This window comes from Neolamprologus multifasciatus, chromosome 22 (genome assembly GCF_963576455.1).
Source record: "Neolamprologus multifasciatus chromosome 22, fNeoMul1.2, whole genome shotgun sequence".
Taxonomy (NCBI): domain Eukaryota; kingdom Metazoa; phylum Chordata; class Actinopteri; order Cichliformes; family Cichlidae; genus Neolamprologus; species Neolamprologus multifasciatus.
In genome coordinates this window covers 27180665-27204857 of record NC_140459.1, presented here as the reverse complement: position 1 = coordinate 27204857, position 24193 = coordinate 27180665, and the positions used below count along the sequence as shown (strand labels likewise).

Genomic DNA, 24193 nt, shown 5'->3' with positions numbered 1-24193 from the left:
TCGTTTATATCGCCCACCCCTACTGGTGGAGCAAAGCTACAGTTGTAGCCACAGCTGGGGGCAGACTGACAGAAACTAGACAGAGAGAAACCCCTCTGGCCATCCCCAGTAGGCGGTAGGTGAAGTGTCTTACCCAAGGACACAACGACCAAGACAGACAGAGCTGGGGATTGAACCGGCAACCTTCCGGTTACAAGATGAGCTTCCCAACCTCCTGACCCACGGTCGCCCAATATCTAGGCAACCTTTTAAAGAAAGTTATTTACAACTGCTTATGTAATATATGGTATTTCAAAGTGTTTGTGATGAACATTCATATTTATTAGAGCCCACTGTTAGAGAGAATTATGGTACTATTCTTTGTTAAAAGTTACAAGTTCAGAAAAACAAAAAAAAGTACAGGAACTTGAAGAAAGTGTGTACTCCACTCCTTACATTATACACAAACAATTGCAGGAATCAGAAATATCTGAATCTTAAGTTATTTATAAAAACAATAAAAAAATAAAATAAGGAAAGGGATTGTGCAGTGGTGGTGCAGAATCTAAAACCAATGAAATTAGCTTGTTATCTGATACCTACAGGAGCTCACAGTCTGCTTTGAATTAGTGGAGAAAAAATTGAAGTGACAACAGTTAAGTATTTAGACATTCGCCAAAGTTTCCTTCACTTCAGTGACTGTCATTTACACCATATGAAGTATGCTTGTTAACGAATCAGTCAGTGCTTGAATAACTTTTTTTTAAAGAAAGCTTAGGGCTTATGATGTGGATAAAAGCATTATGTTACTATTTTATAGGACAATTCAAAATTTGATTAAATGACTGGAAAGACAATTGGTCTGCGCCATTCGTCTCCCCTTGAAGCACATATTTGAAGAGTATGTGGTAAATCATCAATTATTAGTAAAACCTTTCAATGACAAAAGGTGAAAATTGTGAATGTGTGTGTGAATTTAATGTTATGCTATTTTATGTGCGATGTCCCACTCATTTGTCCAAGACAAATTTTTGTCAGGGGAGACAAAGGCTAAACTAATCTAATTTTATTGCATGCAGTGTGGCAATAATTAACATTAATTTAAAACATTGTAACTCATCTCTCAAGCGTCTGACCATCAAACCATAAAGTGAAGGGATCACTTGATCAAAGTATAACAAAAAGTCTGTTTAACTTCAGGGACAGCAGTCTCTCCAGACAGAAAGCATAAACCAATGTGGATCCATTTCACTTAATTTGTTGTGATAACATGTTCACTGGAGAGGCAACATCTTTCTTTAAAAAAAAAAAAAAAGAGAAAGAAAGAAATCGAGCCACGCTGGAGTAACATTAACTAGACTGCCACCTTACCGAACAATAGGGAGCTTTGTGAAGGGAACTGGAGGTAGCTTCAAGCCATCAGGAAGGGTGATAATCTCCATTCCACCAGGACACTTGGAGGTGTAGTTCTCCAGACTCTGGGTGACTTCTTTCTTCTCTATAAATGTAAGAGCGCATCACAGTGAAAAAAAAAATCCATGCCCCTAAAGCAAACTAAACATAACTCTGTCAAGGACAAGAAAGTAACAATTACAAACATGATGTGAGCACCAATGTAGAGGACTCATCTTTGTGTCCTACATAAACTAAATGGCATCATTACTGACTTCTGAGATATTCCCTCTCAGCACTAACAACCCCAGTCTTAAAGAAAAATTATAGTTTATAAATTGTACCATCAACACCTGCTCACCCAGCCACAGGATGTACTTCTTACAAGTGTGTCCACTAAGGGAGGACTTGGAAATATTTTATACACATCTGTGTGCCTTTAGGAGGATTAGGAGTATGTAAGGGGAGGTTCTTTGACAGGCTTTTTGTAATGGCAGATGGTCATGTTCGTAGACTTTGCTAGCCAGCAAGCAAGACAGACACCTTCTTGAAGTACCCAGGTAGTGTAGGGACAAACTTTGCTTGTTGGCACAGCGGTAGTTCAAAGTTTGCAATGACAGCAGGATTGTTTTAAGTGGTGTGCATCATTCTGGTTAAACAAACCAAATAAAAGCAAAAAGAGCCACTTAATGAAAAGACCAGTTATGATCAGAGTGAAATAAGGAAGAAGAAAGAGGGAGAGTGGAGCAGACAATAATTATATATAATAATACATTAATGAATAATGTTACCGCATCTAGCAACAAATTGTCTTTTGCTTACATCAATAATTAACATTAGTGAACTTAACAACCAGAAGAGAGTATCAGCTCTGAGTGTTTATCCTTTTACTAGCAACTAACAATGCTGATTGCAATAAATTTGTTAACGTCACATTTCAAACAGACTATATTACAGACTTTATTAAAGCTGTATAAATTAAAAAATTAATGATAACTTATAGATATAAAAACATTTTATACAAGCTGTAGACTGAATAGAAATGCTAACAGGGCTTTGGAGTTGACGTCACGCCGCAATGTATTGTGGGAGCGCGACGCTATTTTTCAGGTCCACAAATCAAAACAAACACACTGTGTTGGAACGACGACTACAAGAAAGATGCTTAAAAGCAGCTCAAAAGACAATGGACTGTACAGGGTGGGCCATTTATATGGATACACCGTAATAAAATGGGAATGGTTGGTGATATTAAAGTCCTGTTTGTGGCACATTAGTATATGTGAGGGGGCAAACTCCTCAAGATGGGTGGTGACCATGGTGGCCATTTAGAAGTCGGACATCTTGGATACAACTTTTGTTTTTTCAATAGGAAGAGGGCCATGTGACACATCAAACTTATTGGTAATGTCACAAGAAAAACAATGGTGTGCTTGGTTTCAACGTAACTTTATTATTTCATGAGTTATTTACAAGTTTCTCTTTGTTCACAGCCATTGACATGTCGAAGAGGTTAACACGTGAGGAGCAGATCAAAATTGTGTTGATATCTGGTGAACACAGCAACCAGGTCGTTGCAGTAGATTTCAATACAAGACACCCTACGAGACCACCCATCTCCCATGCTACAGTCAGCAAACTGCTTGCTAAGTTTCGTGAAACTGGTTCAGTGTTGGATTTGCCAAAATGTGGACGCAAGAAAACTGTCACTAATGAAGAAACATCAGTGGCTGTCCTAGCTTCAAGAGCCCACAGCGTAGCACTCGCCGCATGTCACTGGAGAGTGGCATTAGTCGAACATCCCTTTGGCGGATATTAGCTACTCACAAATGGCACCCTTACAAACTCCAGCTACTGCAGCATCTCAATGAGGATGACCCAGATCGGCGCACAGAATTTGCAGAATAGGCAAAACAAAAATGGGAACAGGACCCTCAGTTCAAGCAGAAGATTTTGTTCAGTGATGAGGCAAACTTTTATGTGAATGGTGAAGTTAACAAACAAAACCACCGCTACTGGTCTGACACTAACCCACATTGGATGGATCCCTCCAAGACTGTTGGAACAACAAAAGTGATGGTTTGGTGTGGAATATGGGGTACAATGATAGTGGGTCCATTCTTCATCAATGGAAACCTCAAGGCCACTGGATATTTGAAATTTCTACATGATGATGTGTTTCCCTCTTTCTGCACTGAAGCCGGCACGTTCCCTGAGTTTTTCCAGCAAGATGGTGCACCACCACAATATGGGTGCCAGGTCCGAGCATTCCTAGATGAACAGTTTCCTGGAAAGTGGATTGGTCGTCTTGGGCCAGTTGAATGGCCCCCAAGGTCTCCCGATCTGACCTCCTTAGACTTTTATCTTTGGGGTCATCTGAAGGCAATTGTCTATGGTGTGAAGATTAGAGATGGACCGATCTGATATTACGTATCGGTATCGTCCGATACTGACGTAAATTACTGGATCGGATATCGGAGAGAAATCAAAAATGTAATCTGATCCATTAAATATCAAAAAAAGCACCTCACAAAACTTGCGACATGGCGTAACTCGGCCAATAACTGTAGCACGTCGGAGCAGTGTGCTCACGTGATAGAGCAGCTGTGTGTATTTGTAGCCTCGCTACCAAACCGGCATTTCATCTCCGAGGAAGTGATCCCAGAGAGAAATAAAGCAAGTGTGTAAGTTAATCTCTGAATGTTTTTAAAGCATTCCCACATTAAGCTTAACAACCGATATATGGAGCGACTGCCTCTTCTCTCCCCCTCCCTCTCCTGCTGCTACTTTAATCATGAAACTGCTTAATGATCAGCTGATCAGCTTTTCTGTCGCGAGTCCGTCTCTCTCTTTGTTTTTGGCCCACTTTGCACCAGAAAGAGGATATTTGGATATCTGCCGATACCGATATGAATCCGATATAGTATCGGATTCATACCGGTATCGGCAGATATCCAAATTTATGATATCGGTATCGGACATAAAAAAGTGGTATCGTGCCATCTCTAGTGAAGATACGAGATGTGCAGCACCTGAAACTACGGATACTGGATGCCTGTGCTGGCATTTCTCCTGGGTGTTGCTATCAATGTGTGAAGAGTGGGAGAAGAGGGTTGCATTGACAATCCAACACAATGGGCAGCACATTGAACACATTTTATAAGTGGTCAGAAACTTGTAAATAACTCATGAAAGAATAAAGTTACGTTGAAACCAAGCACACCATTGTTTTTCTTGTGACATTACCAATAAGTTTGATGTGTCACATGGCCCTCTTCCTATTGAAAAAACAAAAGTTGTATCCAAGATGGCCGACTTTCAAATTGCCACCATGGTCACCACCCATTAGTGATGGGTCCGTCGCAAATGAAAAGGCTCTTAGAGCCGGCTCTTTGACGTGAACGACAGGAGTTGGCTCCTTATCGCGAGCCGTGGGTTGTTTTGTTGGGTTTTTTCTATTTTCAGTTGCAGATGATAAAGGATTCAGAAAGTTTATTCATGCAGGCCCATATGACAGAGAATGTGCATGTTCTTTTTGTTTTCATATTATAATTTATATTTAATTGTGTTGTGGTTTGCAGTGCTTTGTGTTGTTTCACTTTAAATTTGTAAAAGGAAAAACCTGAAAATTTAAATAGTTAAAAGTTGAAATGTGAATAGTTGATTTTTGTATTATATGATTTATTTATTACATTTTATGTGGAGTGAATAAATAAAAGTATATTTACGGTGGCCCCTACAGACAAAGCACATACAAACTTCAAATCACGTACAAACCCAGAAGCACGTACAAACTCCAAAACACGTAACAACTCAGAAGCACATAAAAACTCAAAACATGTACAAAAGACAACAGAAGTGCTCCAGGATATGCTAGGGGCAGTGTTGAGCTTTTGTTACCTAGTGGTAACCAGCAAGTACCAACAACCGGATTTGGTGTGTGGTAATAACAGGTAAATGAACATTTATTTTTATTATCATTTTACTATATATGAATGCTTGTGTATAAATACACAAACAATACACATATGCTTTCATGCTTTCAATTGTGTAATTTAAGTGATCTAGGTAGCTCTGTTTTGGAAGTTCAGTTCATGCTAGAAATGTGTTTTGGAGTTTGTATGTGCTTTGTGGAGTTTGTACGTGTTTTGTCTCTAGGGGCCACCGCATATATTTATATATAAACATATATAAATAAAACCACTTTTTTTTACATTAGTAATTCCTTTTGTGCATAATATTATATTATTGTTAATAATAAATTAATTAAAGCAACAAAACAACCTGAAGAGCCGGTTCGGAGCCAAAAGAGCCAGCTCTTTTGAGTGAGCCGAACCAAAAGAGACGGTTCTCTAAAAAGAGCCGGAAATCCCATCACTAGTTGCTGTAACAGTAGCCTACATTCAACGCTGCCCTCCTGCTGCCAGCTGTACACATCAACACCAAAAACAACAACAGCACAAGCAGCGCACAGGTTTTAAGCCGGTCAGGCATGATTGTAGATGCAGTGAAGGTGAGTCCATCTCATCTGCAGCAGCATCGCAGACCAGGCCTGCTACAATAATAAAGCATGTTTTATTTAATTATAAATAAATTATAAATTAAAATCACAAAAACACTTAAGGTCATGAAAATTAATTGCGATTTAGCAATTCAATGAGGCATCCACCTTATTTATTGAAAAGTATCGGTATTGGTATCGGCGATACGTATTTACTTGGTATCAGATGATACCAAAATATGCAGTATTGCACACCACTAATGGGAAAGGCGTGAAAAATGCATTGAACTCTGCCAATATAGTAACAAGAGAGTCAAAGAAAAACGTGCCTTGGCTGAACTTGAGAAAAAAATTTAAACACAGTATTTGTTAAAGCAACGACGTCAGACCACCGAAAACAAACGCCTTCATTGCGATATGAAGCTGGAATTTCTCAAAGCCGCTTGTAGAAACATCCCAGTTTTAGACAGAACAAAGGGGGAGGAAACTTAGTGTGGTTTTAGAAAAGGAAGGTTCAGATGACTTTGAACCAAAGCCAAAAGAACCACTCCTGCAAACTTGTACTGGTCGGGTTCGTGTGTTCCGTTGTCAGCAACGCAGCAGCTCAGAACAAACAGCACCTAAAACGGAACGGGTTCGGCAGCCAACAATTAATAAAACAAACAGGCTTGTGTCTGTAGCTAAAGACTCACCAGCTAATGCTAAAAAACTCATTCCCAACCCCCCCTCCCCGGTCTAAAATCTCAAAATTCACTGTTAAAAAAATCTAAAACACACCAGATAAGGAAAAGTGAATGGTTCAGTCTAACACATGTGCCAGTGAGCCATTAAACTTCAGTAACTTTCACCTCAGCCAAACCAATTTCCTCAGTTGTAAATAAAACAGTGAAGTAAAAATAACCCGACAGACAAAACCTGAGTGAATCAAGTCCAGTGTTTAACCACTGAGAGCTAAAACTCAGGTGATATTTCAAAGCTGTGTGCCGGTGATTGGACATCAGTCGCTGATAAAGCTGGTTCGCCTATAAAGTGCTCTGTTGGGACACAAGCTCCAGCAGCCCTGCGCTCGGGAAAAATACTATATTTACTTATCTTGTGCAGAAAAATGTGAAGACACTGCGTCATATTGAGCACCGGCTGCCCAGTTAAACTGTGACTATCACCAGGTAACGTGGGCATGTTTCCTGAATTAGCAGCAGGTGTTAAACAGCTGACGGGTGAGGAGGATGCATGCAGGTAAACTGAGGGCCTGTTGAGCTGATCGCTGGTGTCCTGAGAAATATATCAGCTCATTCTTTATGTTACAAAAGCACAGAGACACAAGACCAGGCGGAAAGAGACGATCGTTCGGTGAAAATGAGAATCTGCGAATGCAACATGTGGAACACGGAGAGTGGAATAAAAAAACCAAACAAACAAATAACTGAAAAAGAAGAAGAAGAAAAAAACTGTTAAGATGGAACACTGGGGCTGTGAGCTCTGCATGCTGACTGTTGGCAGCGCTAGTGACATCTCTGAAAAAATCTGAGTACTTTTGCAAACATGTTCTATGTTAACAACCTGACCAGACTGAAGATTAGGCAACTACAATCGCACTATTAAAAGTGTAGTTGGTGACAGAAAAACAGGGTATTTTAAAACTTTATACCGCCACCATTGCTGCTTGTGATTTGAAATGCATTCTGCATTCTTCAACACTTTTCTCAGTCGAAGACACCATGGTCAAATTACCTCATCAAAACAGTTCGCTCATGTAAAGAAACTAGGATTTAAAGGGTTAAAACAACAAAAATATAATTAAAACTTGCTATGAATATTTCAAGCAGAAGTAGTTTTAAGACTGACTCATTTAAAGTGGAAAAAAAATATTAATATATAACATTTTTAGAGCACTTTTTGGGGCGGGACCATTTTTGGTCACGAAAGGATGGATTTTTAAAAAAAATGTGCTCCTGCACAAAAAATAATGATGGATCAAAATGAATGTTGGTGTCAATCTTTGGCCCATCTAAAGGCCTAATTATAATAACAACAACGACACTCAATGACTCATCAACTGACGCTACTTATCAGCCAATGGAGTCATGGAGTCTGACTACTACCATGACCTAATGGAGAACCCAGAAAAGCATGGGTTAGGCAAGTGAGGCCTGCAGTTCTGGAGATGTTGTTCAGGCTTCTTTTGTGACCTCCTGGATGACTCATTCATGTGCTCTTGGAGTAATTCTGGTAGATCAGCCACTTTTGGGAAAGTTCACCACTGTTCAAAATGTTCTCAATTTGCAGATAATCACTGTGGTTCACTGGCTTTCCAGAATGGCAGCTGTCAATGACTTAGATAGCTTACAGTCATTAATAATTGAAATCTTCATTTAAAATGTGCATTTTATCTTTCTGTATATTAAAATTTGTTGATGATTTGAAATGGGGCAGCACGGTGGCAAGGTGGTCAGCACTGTTGCCGCACAGCAAGAAGGTCCTGAGTTCAATTCCACCATCAGGCCGGGGTCTTTCTGTGTGGAGTTTGCATGTTCTCCCTGTGTTTACGTGGGCTCCTTCCGGGTACTCCGGCTTCCTCCCACCATCCAAAGACATGCAGCTTGTGGGGATAGGTTAATTGGATAATCCAAATTGCCACTAGGTGTGAATGTGCGAGTGAATGTGAGTGCGAATGGTTGTCTGTCCCTGTGTGTTAGCCCTGCGATAGACTGGCGACCTGTCCAGGGTGTACCCCGCCTCTCGCCCTATGACAGCTGGGATAGGCTCCAGCGACCCTGAAAAGGATAGGCGGAAGCGAATGGATGGATTTGCATATATATGCAAAAATAAATAAATACACAATCAGGAATCAGCACTTCCGACACATCCCCAATTTCATAGGCACCAATGCACCCCTATTTCATTGAAGATGCAGGCTTTTGAGTCATCATTAATACGGATGGTCCCTTAACTCTTTAGTCCAGATGACATGGCATTCACATTTTCAAAAAAGGAATTTCAGATTTCAGTTCATCTGATCACAGAACAGTTTTCCACATTGGCTCAAAGTAAATGAACTGATTCTTATATAGCGCTTTTCTACTCTCTCGGAGTACTCAAAGCGCTCTATACAACATGCCACATTCACCCAATCACACCCATTCTCACAAGCACTTTATCTACACTTAGTGCTATCTAACTACATTCACACACATTCATACTCCGATGGATGCATCGGAGAGCAACTTGGGGTTAGTATCTTGCCCAAGGATACTTGACATGCAGACTGGAGGACCCAAGGATCGAACCACCAACCTTCCGATCAGTAGGTGACCTGCTCTACCTCCTGAGCTACAGCCACCCCAGTAGATAGCTGGATCATGTTCACATGTGACTTCTTTGCATGACAGAGCTTTAACCTGCACTTTTGAATATCACATCAAACTGTCTTCTCAGACACTTTCTGATTTAGTGTTCCTGAACCCATGCAGTGATTTCCATGACATAGTCATACCCATTTTTAATGTGCTGCCACCTAGGGGCTAAAAGATCACACATATTCAATATGGCCTTGTTTCTTGGAGAGACTTCACCATATTTTCAGAATTTTCTGGTGATGTTGTGTACAGTAGATAATGGGATAATCAAAGTTTTAGCAATTTTATTTTGAGAAACATTATTTTGAGACTGTTCAACAATTTGTAAACTGGTGAACCTCTACCCATCTCTATCTATAATGAAAAACTCTGGGATGGTTTCTTTATATCCAATTATGTTCCTAATCCAAAACCAACCCGTTTAGTTGCAAAATGTTCCTCCCGCTGTTTCCTTTTACTGCCACCTACTTTTCCAGCTTTTATTTTATTTTATTTTATGGGAGCCTCCTGAGTGAGGTGTTCCAGGCATGTCTCACTGGCAGGATTATATCTCAGCTAGCCTGTTGTTGCCTTGGTGATCCCCATGACAAGCTAGAAGAGGTGGCCGGGGAGAGGGAGGTCTGGGCTTCTCTGCTTAGACTGCTGCCCCCGTGACCCATCCCTGGATGGATGGATGAAAAATCCATCTGAACAGTCAGATTGGCACTGACAGAAATCTCACTTATCATACAGTGAGCAACAGACTCACTGTTAAATCAGTCATTTAATGACTGAATCAGTCATGTAGCTGCTCCTTTCAGACAACTCCTGTTTGTAAACTCAAGAAGACAGGACAGTTGGTGTGTTGCATCAGTGGCCTCACTTCAGTTATTTTTGTAGTTTAGTGTATTTGTCATTCACAGAAAGTTCCATTTGTCAAAGATCCTTGCATGCACTGAACAACTGAGAAACATAACTATTATTGACTTACTAAACTTGATAATGATATACAAGTAGTAAAGTTTATGCCTAAATATAAACAGTTACTGCTGTACCCATGCACCCATTTCAGTGTTCTGGGTGTTAATTATGCATGTGAATACAGCTGGCTAATTCAATTTAAATTCTCAAAACAAACTTCAAGATGACTGTAACAGAACACGTGTTCAGAGAATCTGATGCAGGCAATCACATCTGAATGTCAGTCTGCCTTTTGAATTAATGATGCAAGTCTGCAAACTCGGAAAAGAATATCAATGTACCAGTTCAGGAACTGATATGAAGCATTTTTGCCAAGGCAATTTCACTGGTCACTGAAATTTAACAAGGAAAACATTGCATCATCATTCATCGTGATTCACCCACTCTCTTGAAATAGTAATAAGACTTCATTTCTTAACCAAAAACCCACTTTCAGGTTTTCCAAAGTTCTGGATGCCACACAGTTAGGAAGCCATACAAACACCAGTAATGCCTAACATTCAATGCAATTATCACATTGTTGTTCAGACTGCCAGTTGGGTAAAATGAAATAACATGTCAAATTAGGCACATAATGGAAGTACAAGTGCATGCCCATATTTAAACTTAATCAATCAAAAGAAATAAAAAGTAAGTGAACTCAGTGACAACAATAGTGTCCTTTGCTTTACACGTTTGCACTTAAAAACAACACACCGATTTAAAGGCATGATTCAGAATAGAGGGCTCTTTACTGCAAATTACGAAGAGACAACTAAGTAATGAGGGAATTTCTTACTACAAACTCTCCGTCCCAAGAGACAGCAGCCATAATCTAAAGGTTCTCAGATCTTTTTAACGTTATGAACCTAGGGCTGTACGATATGACCAAAATCACATATCCCATAACGATATAAATCACAAAAATTTTACATTTTCTGTAAATTCTGTGAATCTCGGCTAGCAGAAGTGTGTCCAGCTGGGCGTCATATACCTGGAGTCCAGTGTTTTAACCGATGCCTGAAACTACACATTTTTAGACCTAGGTTGCAACACCCACCGTTTTCTTTGTGAGTATTTATTACACGGTGTGCTGCGGGGAAAAGCCTGTTCTAACGTTTGAGTCTAAGGTTTATTTTTTTAGCACCTGACGGCTCTTTTTTGCTTCTCATCCGTAAACACTCTGCATACTCTTTCATGCGTTTTTATATCATCATCTGATATATATCATTATATCGAACAGCCCTATACGAACCTTTAGAGGATAGGAACACCTATGTGATTTACATATAAATGGAAAAACAAACAAACATCCCCACAGCAGTCTATTAACATTGGGGAGCTTTCACAGTACTGTACATTAATGAATTTTTGGTTTAAGCGAACACAAATGACAAGCTTTTGCTGACCAGCAAACAGTTTTCCACTTTGCCTCAGTTTTTTTTTAAATGCCATGGCAAAAAAGATGCTAAAGCATTAGCAGCTCTGCTAGCTAAACAGCTGAACCAGTCAAACACAGGAGAACAAGTTTTCACTTCATTTCAAAAGGGAGAGACAGTATAACACTTATTAAACTGTCAAAGCTTCCCATCCAATAAATAAATACATAAAACAGGCAGCGTACACAATAGCAGCTGAGGGCAATGCCAGCTCCATAGTATACAGCTGGATGCTTCACACTTGGTATTGCTTGCCCTTGTAAAGGCAGGATGTGTGAAATGGGTGCCATGTCTTTTTTGATACATATGCCAACATGTTTGTCATGAGAAGACATCACAATACTGAAAAATAAAGTAAAGCTTTTTACTGGCTGTTTTAGAAGTTCAGACAGGGGAGACAGAGATGCTTTTATAACTTTGAATGAATCTAATTGGTTTAATTTATCACTCTGTCCAGTTTCACTACATTTAAAAGTACAGTTTAGTGACTTTGATGATGATGATGCACCGAACATGTGCTCAGGAATCAAACTTGGAGTGAGAACATTGTAAACTGCTGTCCTAATATGACATATGTGCACACATCAAAAGGGACTTATTTCACAAGACCTCGCTTCTTCCTGGTACTTTTAATATCACACTGCTGACGGGAGTAAAGGCAATCAAAGGGAGGGCACCAAAACTCCACCCGACAGCGCTCTGAGCCCAAAAAGTTACAAAGTAAATATGAAATGGTATTTTAGTGCAGCAGAAAGCACTGCTGAAGAACTCGGCTTACAAGGTCACTTTCTTCAGGGAGAAAATACCCGCTCACTTCTTGTGATACAACAACAAAGTAGTAATTACATCACACGGCTTTTCTGCCCTTTGATGTGTGTAAAGCTGTAGACTGACATTTTTTTTCCAGCAGAGCTGTTTCTAAGAAGGCTTGTCCCAGCAACACCCTAGGCAGAGCTGCAGAAGTCCCTTTGCTAACATTTAATATTTTATACTCTGAGTCTGCTTCATCTTGTTCCCACCTCATCTCCCTTATTCTCCCTCCCACCATCCATTCTCATAGTAGCCAACCAGGGATTACGCTGGCCTCTTTTGTGTGGCCAGTGAAGAGTCTGGCTTGCACAGCTTCATCTCCTGGCTGCTGCCGCAGGATTTCTGGTCAGAGCACAATGTTGCACTCCGGCCAAGAAAAAGCTGGCTTTGTTGTGTATCGCATACTATTAAAACTCGTGGTATTATGCTGCAATCACCAGGGGACAGATTGGCGACATCTAGATTTTTTTTAAAGGCAGGGCATGAAGCTGAAAAGCACCACACAGGTTTTCAATTCTGCAATGAAACATTAGTGCGTTCGGCTTAATTTCAAGTTTCCTCCTGACTGTTTTTTGTGAGCTGACCTTGATCAGACAGGAAATCCAGCATGGTCTGCAGCAGGAAGGACAGGTGGCGCACAGACAGGGCCGGGTTGCCCATGCGACGGGAGGCGTAAACCAGTTCATGCAGGAGGCGCATCTGTACAGCAGCCCAGCCTCTGTGGGTACCTGGGGGAGAGGGAGAGAGATGACAAAATAAAAGTCAGATTTACAAGGCTGACAAAGCTCATTGCTGACATCTAATGTTATGCAGATATCAAATCAGATTAGTCCACATGCATCGGAGACATATTCTGCCTGACGCAGATCAGCTAAATCTTTGTTGTCCCATGTCAAACATTCACATTATCATCTCCCATATTGTTTTCAAATTGTATTGAGATCTTTATGCTGATATCTGTCTGCACGGTGTTGAGTTTTATTATGCTGATGCTAATTCGTTAATCTTTATCTTTTAACACATTTCCCACCCTGTCTGTATAAACTCTTTGTAAACATATTCTATAAGATCTCTCCCTGTTACTCAATAAAAGCCGTTTTTCAATCTTTGGATGATCAGCTTTAAACACAAAAGGTAAATGTCATAAAGTCAGCTAGAGTTAGGTCATAACACTGAATCCTTTTGTCGGAATAATATCAAACATATCTTGTTATCATATTCCTATTGAAATTAAGGATTTCACTGGCTATAACTCAATCAATTCATTTTCTCCCGTTGTCCAACTCGGTTTGGATGGAGGAGTATACCAGGAGGACAGTACACCCTGGACTGGTCGGCAGTCTATCAAAGGGTGAACACATAAAGACAGAAAAACCACATTCAGACTTGGGGCTACTTTAGAATCACCTGTTAACCTAATATGCATGTCTTTGGACAATGCACATGTTTTTGTTTCTAACGCATTAAATCTTAATTTTCCCCCTCAAATTTTTCCACCTGCTAAGAGGTACCATGATGAAGAGATAATCAGGGTTATTCACTTCAAGAAAAATTCAAAGTCACAGGAAACAAAAGACCAAAAAGCAAGAAATATTCAATGGGTTTTTTTGTTGTTGTTTTTTTTGGGTTTTTTTTAATTTTCAAGCTATGTTAGAAATATTTTTTTAAGTTATTTTTTCATAATCCCGTAAAGGCTCGTTTTGGGTAACAATCAGAAAGACAGAGAAAAACATGCCTGTGTGTGTGTGTGTATATGTACAGTGGAGCATCTACCAGTCAGTCAGCAACTGGGGAAGCACAAGAACAACTACGCCAACATCTGACAACCAATCATCCAAACAAACTTTAACTCAGCGTTACACTTCCTCGCGTCCCAGAAATACACCTGGCAAGTTTCAAGCAGATTAGTCAGTTGTCGAGATACATGAGGAACAGATGGTCACGCTGACCTACTGAGATGTCTGGAATAATTAGTAATTAGCACTCATTTTGAGCCAAATTCCTCCAACTCTGATCTGATCACAAATGTCTTGTACAAGCACAAAATTAGCTTAAACTAATTCGCTGAGGCCATCAATTCAAAGTATTCATGTGTAAACTTTGGCTTGCTATCTTAGCTGCCGGTGTTTTGTTTCTGCAGAGCACCACAGGACATCTTAATAGCATTCTATCTTGACACCAACAGTTACATAAGGCCCTCAAGCCCCCCACGAGATGCCCTGCTCCACTCCCAGCTGTCTACTGTTGACTCACTGAGTGGGAAAGAAAAACTAGAGGGTAGATGCACTGGAGAGGCTGTGGGGGCCAGAGGGAAGGAAGGAGGATATTTGGTAAACACTCTGATGTTTCCTCGGCTTAAATACCACTTCCAGTAACATCAAATCGTGCCCATGACGCTTTTCACTTATCAGCATTTTTCTACCACGGCTGTTATTCATCCTGACTTCTTCTGCCATCTGAAAAAACTGCAAATGCCATTCCTTCATAAGGGATTTTTTTTTCTGTCATGAAAACTGCACCCACTAAGCAGTCTAAAAATAGCTGACTTCCACCTGTCTGCCAAAAAAACGGCGCTTATCTGGAGGACAGTAATCCAAAGGACACTTTGGATTTTCTGAGCATGTCGCTCTCGCTCAAACACGAAAAACGTGTTCATTTGTGGTATTTTCAGTGCTGAACTGGAGGTGTCTGGCAATCCAATTAACACACCACCAAGATAATGAGTGTGGTGCCACGGCCAAGCAGTCACACTGTCATGCAGTAAACCTGACTCAAAAGGCACTGTACCCTCAAGCTGCCTCAGATCTACTGTGTAGGGTGATGAGATGGCACATAGAGCCATTGTTCTCCTCAATTATAAGCATCCAAATTATTACAAACAGAAAGAACTCCAAAAATTCATTCAACAGAATGACAACAGAGCAGCGAGAGGACAAAAGATGACAGAAAAATGCAGTGTCCCCATTACTGCCAGCAGAAAGGCGTGGTGAGAAAGGGCATATGAACCACTTACAAAGCCATTTGCTCCACTGTGTTTCTGGGCACAGCAGCCTTATTGCAATGCACTATTGATCCCCATTTTCTTTCTCTTTTGAACTTGCAGCTCTACTGTATTGCCTTATAAACTCTCATCTGATCCCTTCTGCTAAAAGGCTTACTTCCATCATTTCCTACTTTCCCATCAGCCTTGTGGGAATTGGTACGTCAGCTGGGAGAGTATAGCTAGAATATGTAACGGTACTTCAACAAATCCGGCATCCAATCTGTGTGTTCAGCCGTCAGCCTGCAGCAGTGGCAAATCGTCTTGAGGTGGTGATATCTACTCAAAGTTATGCGAGGCCAGAGCGTCATCAAACATACTAACGAAGACACTTATGTTATGTTATGAATAGCCAAATTATTGCATGTTACATTTTAAGCAATGCCACTTTTAGTTACCAGGCAGCAACCAGTGGGACACAAAAATGATCAGAATTGCTGAACTTGCCCTTTCCACCGTGTTTGTGCTATCGGTGGTTTTATGAGGATTTTGATGAAACAGTCTTTGATGAAATTATCTGATAAATAATATAGCCTGCAGCGTGATAGGGCTAATCCAAAAAGTTCTAATACATGTCACTACTCGCAAAAGTTTTAGTACTTACTACTTTAGTATTAGTTCGATACTTAAAACAAATTATAGATATCTATGTCCTACTACATTTGTTGCATGTATTTATTCATTGTATAAAATGATTACATCAAATAATATCATTAGGAGCCCATGCTGCATCACGATCAATAAATTAATCTTAAATGTTAAAGTAGGCAGCTGCACACTACCATAGACTTTGTATAAAACATAAAGTGCCCTCCATAACTTGAACTATGATAGCTCTTTTAGATGTTTTCTGACAAAGTTATTAATAATAATAATCCGTGTAACCACTGGTTTGCAGCTTGTCGTAGAGTGTTCTTGAGTTGGCAAGTTGTTATGAATTTGTTTTTCTTTACCACAGAAATGTTTCTGTCATCATGCACTTCTTTTTTGTCCTTTCTTGCTTTTTGTTGTTGCCAAGCTGAGCAGTACATAAAATCTTTTCTCTCTCATTCATTCTATTTCCCCCTCTGATGGTTTTTCAGCCTAATGATCGCTCCCTCACTTGCACCAACATCCCTTTGGGCCTCATATTTTCAAATTATATTAAAATTACAGTGAAAAGTTATAAAATACAAATTCAAGCCTTTGAATCAACTTCAGGTGTTATGCCTGCTTCATTTGTCATGAAATAACACGGCAGAAGGCATCACCTGGCCATGAAACTGTTTATCAACTGTTTATCTTTTAACAGTTGATATTTTTTACAACACTAATTACATTAAAGCTCCAAGTCTGCACGCCAATCACATATTGATTGTTTGCTATAACACCTGTTCTTAAACAGCTCCATTGGCTCCCAATTCACCTCCGTGTCAATTTCAAGATCCTGCGTCTCACTTTCAAAGCGCTTCATAACCTCGCTCCTCCATATCTATCCGATCTTCTCCATACATGCTCGCCCCTTCGTACACGCCGCTCTTCTTCAGCTTCCCTTCTGTCAGTTCCACCTGCTCGCCTGACTACCATTGGACTCAGAGCCTTTAGTTGTTCTGCCCCGAGACTTTGAAATGCACTTCCACTTGCTCTACGGACCACACACTGTCTCATCACTTTTAAATCACTACTCAAAACCCATCTGTTTAGAATTGCATACACCTGATCTCTCTCAGGCCATTTTTACCTTGCTCAGTTTTTAATATTTGCTTTTATACTTTTATGACTGTTTGTGTCTAAATTTTATCTACCATGTTTGCTATCTATCTATCTATCTATCTATCTATCTATATATATATATATATATATATATATATATATATATATATATATATATATATATATATATATATATATATATATATATATATATATATATATATATATATATATATATATATATATATATACACACACACACACACACACATTTTTCTTATGTTTTTTTATGGTATGTTTACGTGTTACTGTAAGGTGACCTTGATGGTCTGAAAGGCGCTAATAAATAAAATGTATTATTATTATTGTTTGATTTACAATATACTGTGATGGTGTACTGAGGCAAAACTACAAAAATTATCTAGCTCTGAAAGCTAGATAAGAAGTGCATTTGATTGTTTATACTGGCCAGCAGGGGGCGACTCCTCCAATTGTAAGTCCACTGGTACAGTCAATGGTATTAACATCTACTGGAAAGCCCTCCTTGTCAGTGGCCTCAGTTTAAATACTAAGTAAATGAGTTTTGGGTCTCAGTCATGAAAAATGGTGTTTATTTTCCTAATTATAGAACCCATTAATGTCCAAAAGGACCATTTCAAGGTGACAACTGCCCCTTGATTATTATATGTGTGGTTTGAAAAAGCAAAGATGCGAAAACACTCAGGATGCAAGACAAGGTTTTGCAAACCAATGTATTACCCTTTTTTTTTTTTAATTCCCAGTGATGAAGTATCACTATATCACTATATACACTGTTATATAGTAGTTTTTGAATACAGTGGATTTTATCTACTGTTCTTCTCCAAGACTTGTTTAGGAAGCTCATATGTTGAACTGTGTAAACTTATTCTAATTTAAGTGAAGTGCCCTTATAGAATAATGCTATTATTTATACATTTTAATTGACTCCCGAGAAATGCGCTGCAGTTCTACCTGTATTAGTGAGTTAGAATAATGAAATAGGGATTGTTCTCATGTTTTCTGTTTTATTTTTCAATGATTTGCTCTACCCCCAAAGAAACCATCTACTTTTACCTCTAACAAAAGCCAAACAGTAAACTTTATATCTGATATGTGATCAAAGAAAGGGAGGAGAGAGAGAATAGCTAGATTGTACAGACAGGACTCTGGCAAAGGTTTTAACCACTTCAGATGTTTAAATTCATCATGCAGCATCATCGAGGAGGTGTCTGATCTGTCCCAGATTGATTCTGCACCAACAGATGGTATGGCCCCCACAGAGCTTGGATCTTAACATCATGGAGTCAGTGTGGGATTACATGCAGTGACAGAATTGACAGAACTGAAAAAGTCTAAATCCACAAAAGAATTGGGGCAAGTTCTCCAAAATGACTGGCACAAGTTATTTTTAAAAAGCTAATTTTTGAAGGCTCCCCGCAAATCGCTACCTTATCGTGGTGGAATGGTTTGTGAATCACAGGAGCTTTGTTGTCAGGGGGCTTTAGTCCTGGGTGAGGGACCAGACAAAGAAAACCACTATGAGTAAAAGATCAAGGGAACAGTTCACCCTCCCTGGGACAGGGTTCACCCTGGACCAAGGCCCAGGGTGGGTGCTCTTAGTCCATGGAGCCCGGTGGGGCACAGCCCCAAAAAAGGACATGGGACCACCCTCCTGTAGGGCCACCACCTGCAGGAAGCGCTCTAGGCATCAATGTGTATTATTTTATGCTGCATTAAATACTGTATTTAAACATAACATACTGTAGTGATAAAAATGAGGTATTTGAAAATCAAGATTATGTAGCAAGTTTGAGTCTAAAAGAAGAAGGAATGAAAAATAGCAAGCAAACCTGTTCTCAGCAAAACATTTCCAAGTCACAAGTGTCTGACAGCACTGTAGGAGAAATGTGTGCCAAAACCACCTTTTTAATTCTTTAACTAAAAGCTTATTAAACCAGACACCTTAGTGAAATGTTGATTGTAACTCTGTTCTATTGTGGTGCGAGTGCTTTGGTCCACCTATTTCACTGTGAAATTTGCCTCTACATGGAATCCTTTTTCCCCCCTCCTCATGCAACTCTATAGTGCTCGCCTGATTGGGTCTGAAGAGAGCCGCTTTGGTCAAAGTCCCTTGTCATGGGCTAGACACAGAAGAATACAGATGAAGTGCAGATCGAGTCCAGCTCTCCTCCAGACCACTTTAACTACAATTTGTGAAATGTTATCATGGACTTCTGTCCAATGCTGCCTACTGCAGCTCAAAGGACAAGCATTTGACCTAAAAGATGCAGCTTCTTTGTGCATTTACAAAGGAAAAAAGGCCCAAGATTAACAGCTTATCAGAGCAAAATCCGCTCTCGCCACAACTCTTGAATACCAATCGCAACAAGAATACCGATGTCCCTGAACGGTTCTGTGCGCTGTTTTCTTTTGAATGGACGGTGCTTGCTACTGAGAGGCTGTAGCGTGCAAGGGTCAAGAGTCTGCAAGTTTATCAGGGGAGGCCGTACAGAGTAGTCTACAAAAGCTCAGGTCAGGTGTCACCCATGACTCTCTTTGAACAAAGTGTTGGTTCGAATACAGAACACCCTGAAAGAGTGCTTGTGAAAAGACAGCAAAGCTGGTAATGAAATGAAGGCTCTTCATCAGCTTAATCCATTAAATATGTTGACACTGCTGTTAATCACACACTGTGAATCCTGTGAGAGGGCACAGCATTCAGAGTTTGAGAAGACTGATTCACAGAGAATTACTCCTTTTCACTGATATAAAATCAGCACTTCAGCCTTGCAACCCTTAAAAAAGAAAAAACAAAAAACAAACCCTAAATCTAACTATAGCCGTTCACAAACATCAACTCCCCGTTACCCTTCCTCCCATGGAGCACCTAACACTTCAGACACACTTCTCACTCCTGGAGATCTTCTGTCTGGTTTAGGAGAGGGTGCTGCCAGGACAGAGTGTACAGGAGGCATTAAACGTGGAACCCTGTCGCTCACTAGGAGCAAGATTTACAGTGCACACCAACTCAAAATCCTCTTTAGGTGTTAAAAATCTGTATTTACTACAGAGAAGCAGTGTCAGCTTGCAATTGAAAGACATGGACAAAAGTATTTTTGCAGTTTGCCTTATTTCATATGTTATTTACAGGAATTAAGAGTCCAAAACTGGGGAGGAGATGAATCACACCACCATGATTTAAATCTGTGCCGATCAATTTACTGCTACTGTGCTAAAATCAACACTGTTAAAAGCCTGTTTTATTTTGCACCTGATGTGGTCATGACAGTGCCGTTAGGAGTGTTAATTTATTTGTAATGAGAGGGGAAGAGTTTATCAGAATGAGTGCATAATTGGCAAAGGTGGATGGCTGTGAGCACAGTGTCAGAGCACTGGCTCCATCATGTAACTCTTCAGTGAGTCCTCCCTCCGCATGTTTAGAGCCTCCACAGTAAAACTGATATTTTTATGAAACAGAATAGAACTGGACTAAATTTAGCACCACAGTAAATGCGTTATTGCAGGGAGTGAATAAATGAGCTTCCGGGTTACAATCGAGGGGTGCTGTGGAATTACTGTGTCACATGCCACATGACGCAATGTCAAAATCAGTGCAGGGCACCCAGCAAATTTTTTACCATTTTCTTTTTTTCAGTAGCAAGATGAATAATTAAAAATAGCTGCATCCATAATATGAGGTAAGTAGTTAGAGATGTGTTTGGAGACTGGACAAGAATGGCCCGTAGGTTTTTGTTTGTTTGTTCTTGAAACAAACAATGTGAATTGTTATGCCCACATATTATTCAGCCACCGTGTGACCAAGCCTACCTTTGCTGAAGTCTTTAGGATCGAGTGACAGGCTATACCCAGGTAACGTTTCCAACAGCAGCTTGTAGCAGGCCCTCCAGCCAGGCTCTGGGATGGTGGGAGCTACACACTGCATGGCAGCGACACGCTTGAAAAAAGCTGATTTTCGATGGAATCCAATCAATTCATAGAGCTCAGACAGGATACTGTAGCGCTGAATCTTCTCTTCCTCCGACAGCTGTGAAGAGAGAAACACCATTATGTCTTCCTGCACTGGAAAATGTACTTTTTAAAATCACCTCATCTTATCAATCAATACATGTGCATGCTTTGATATTCAGAGGCACGAGGGAGGTAAATTATGGTGAGATCACCTTGTTTAAAAGTGTTCTTGTGACATCACGGCCACTTTGTAAGCCAATCACAGGTCAGGTAGATATATAATTGATCAAACACAGATTTCTGTTGGGGCATCTTTTTATCAGTGTCTTCTAATGTACCAAGAGGGCAGCATTAATATTCCAAACCCATTGATGAAAGATGATGAAAAGACAACTTTGCCTGACATTAAAACACTGAGATTTAGTTAAAAGTGAAAATGCTGTCTGCCCAGCTCATTGGAAAAAAGGGGGGAAAAGGAGAGATTCCTGGACAACTAAATTTGGTTACAAATTGTTTACAGCATGAACTTACTATCTCAATGACACTGCTCTTAGATCTATGTTTGTATTGGATCTAGAGAGTCCTGCAGCTGTACAGATGTTTTTTAAGATTAATGATGTCATGGTTTCATTTATTAATAAACAGGCAAAGTGTCTGTTGTCTTATAAGTTACTTAATTTAAAGCTCATAATTAGCTCTTTTACACTATTTGTTACCCGTATATTTTCGTCAGCTCATCTCCTGATCTGAGGTCATCTATCTCACAAAGACATGCATATAAGATCCCTATTTATTCCTGATATTGTCACAATTACGTATTGTCAAGAAACTACTCATATAATCGTTCTGTCTCTAGAAAGCTGATAACAAGCGACTAAACAGCAGCAGCTGGCTATAAGATAACATTTTGACAGCTAACGTTACGGTGCAAGTGTCCTAAAAATGATCAACACATTCACTATACTCATCACATTGTTTATTTGCCAAGCATCCAAGTCAAGCAATTTTAGATCCACTTCAAAGAAAGTTTACTAACACCAGCTAATAGCTGCAAAGACAGCAGTGCTTAACCACAGAAGAGTTCAGGTTATCCTCAACAACTCACCTCAGTATCACTTCCAGACAGAAGTAAGCTTCACTGACTCCTCGACTCCTATCACTCCTTTCAGTTTTACACCCTGCTCTAGATTAAATAGACGTGAACACCAAGCATACTGATAGGTGACTGACAGCCTACACTCACTATGGAAGAACTGTGCTGCAGTTTTTGAAGTGAGTTTGGGGTAAAAATGTATTATTTAAAATACAGATATCAGGTTTTTTATTCACGATTTACTGCTTAGTGTTGAGATTTTTTAAACATGTTAAAACATTTTGTGAATATCTTGATGCATTCTCAATCATCCAGGAAAGTAAATCTCCAAAAGTTGATTCTGTTCATCTGGACATAGCGTTTTGTGGGAGAAACGTTTTGTCACTCATCCAAGTGACTTCTTCAGTCTCAGCTGACTGCAGGTTTCCCCAATCTTATAAACAGTACATTTGCATAATGACTGAAACCAGCCCACTGAAAGGACAATGGGCTGGGAGGTCAGTTCCTTAATCTTAATTATACAAATTCTCATGACCACTGATCAACAACCTGTTTATACGATTGGGGAAACCTGCAGTCAGCTGAGACTGAAGAAGTCACTTGGATGAGTGACGAAACGTTTCTCCCAGAAAACGCTACGTCCGATGAACAGAATCCACTTTTGGAGATTTTTGTGAATAAAAATGTTTCTATACACAAACTCTATACACAAATACGCCAGCTGTAATTCATAACAGATGTGAACCATCTAATTTTGACATTTTTAATCCCTCCTGACTGACCAAAATGTGATTGTCCTACAGAGGCCACCGTAGCTAGGATTGTGCTCTAGAAATGGGAGGGATATGAACACTAGATGAAGTTGACTGCAATCTACTGACATCTAGTGGTGAGATTTTACACACTGTGACTTTAACATGTCTTTCCAACATCAACCAAATGAAAAGAAAATCACGTCATTTAAAAAGTTGTTCCATTAAATGGTTTTGGAAGTTTGACGCTAGATAAAAATTGTTAAGAACAATTTCATCACACTGAACAATAATAACAATGACACAGGAGGAAAATTTCAATGAAAAATGCAAAAAAAAAAAACCAAAAAAACCAAACAGAAAAACCTAAGCATTTTCACACAACAGGAGAACAAAAAAAGTGTGAATCAGTGTACTCAAAGGTGTCCTGGAAGAACTTCACTGACTCAAAGTCGTATGAGCAAAAAATTCAGACACAAAAATAAATGTATTAATCTAATGATAAAGAGCGAAGACCAAAAAAGCCCATTTTAGAGTGTCTTTTTGCTAAAGGTCCTGTGATTTAACTGTCCACCACAGAGCCAGTGGTCATATTAATCATCCCGTGCGGCTGGGAAAGCTTTTATTTCCCGGTCAGATGGCGTACCTGTCCCAGGTTGATGTAAACGGCATTCTGCAGGAAATCGGAAGCCTCTCTGGCCCTCTTCTGAATAGCCAGCACCCTGACTGCTTTCACACAGGCCTCCAGCTCGATGACACCTGCGTTCTTATACTGCGAAAGATAAGAGGAGGAGTAAGGGGCAGGAGGAGGCTCGGTGTTAATGAATAATGAACAGTCGATCAGAGTCGCCTTGAGTTTTACAACCCACCACATAATCAGGGAGAATGTTCTCTCATTAACATATGACCGTATTCATCAGTCAACACGGATGTGGGAAGATGGACCAGTGTGATAACTCGGATCTCCTATTGTTCTACGTTCAGGAATTCCCAACCATTACTCAGTTTCTGCTGAAAAAGCTGAGCAGTTGCTACTGGTTTGCCCCCTTTTTCCCCTCTTTTCTTCTCTTCTCAAACCTCACCGTCCCTCAACTTCCTTCCACTTCCACCCTCATTGTCTCTTTATTAAAATTCAATTAATATCTGAATGGCTCTGTGTTGAGATGTAATTTAATTCTGAATGAACTAGTTACAGGTAAAACAGCTGAAA

The 24193-nt window shown here is 39.8% G+C and overlaps 1 protein-coding gene across 5 annotated transcripts in view; it reads right to left on the bottom strand.

Moving 5' to 3' along the window:
* Nucleotides 1–24193, bottom strand: part of trappc9 (trafficking protein particle complex subunit 9) — a 241430-nt gene that overhangs the window by 202767 nt on the left and 14470 nt on the right. For all 5 annotated transcript variants that reach the window (XM_085148881.1, XM_085148882.1, XM_085148878.1 and 2 more), the window contains 4 exons: nucleotides 23630–23755; nucleotides 20998–21214; nucleotides 13001–13144; nucleotides 1351–1477 (listed from right to left, as the gene is read on the bottom strand). In XM_085148881.1, coding sequence (XP_085005007.1) covers nucleotides 1351–1477; nucleotides 13001–13144; nucleotides 20998–21214; nucleotides 23630–23755 — 614 coding nt within the window. The remainder of the gene's footprint in view (nucleotides 1–1350; nucleotides 1478–13000; nucleotides 13145–20997; nucleotides 21215–23629; nucleotides 23756–24193) is intronic.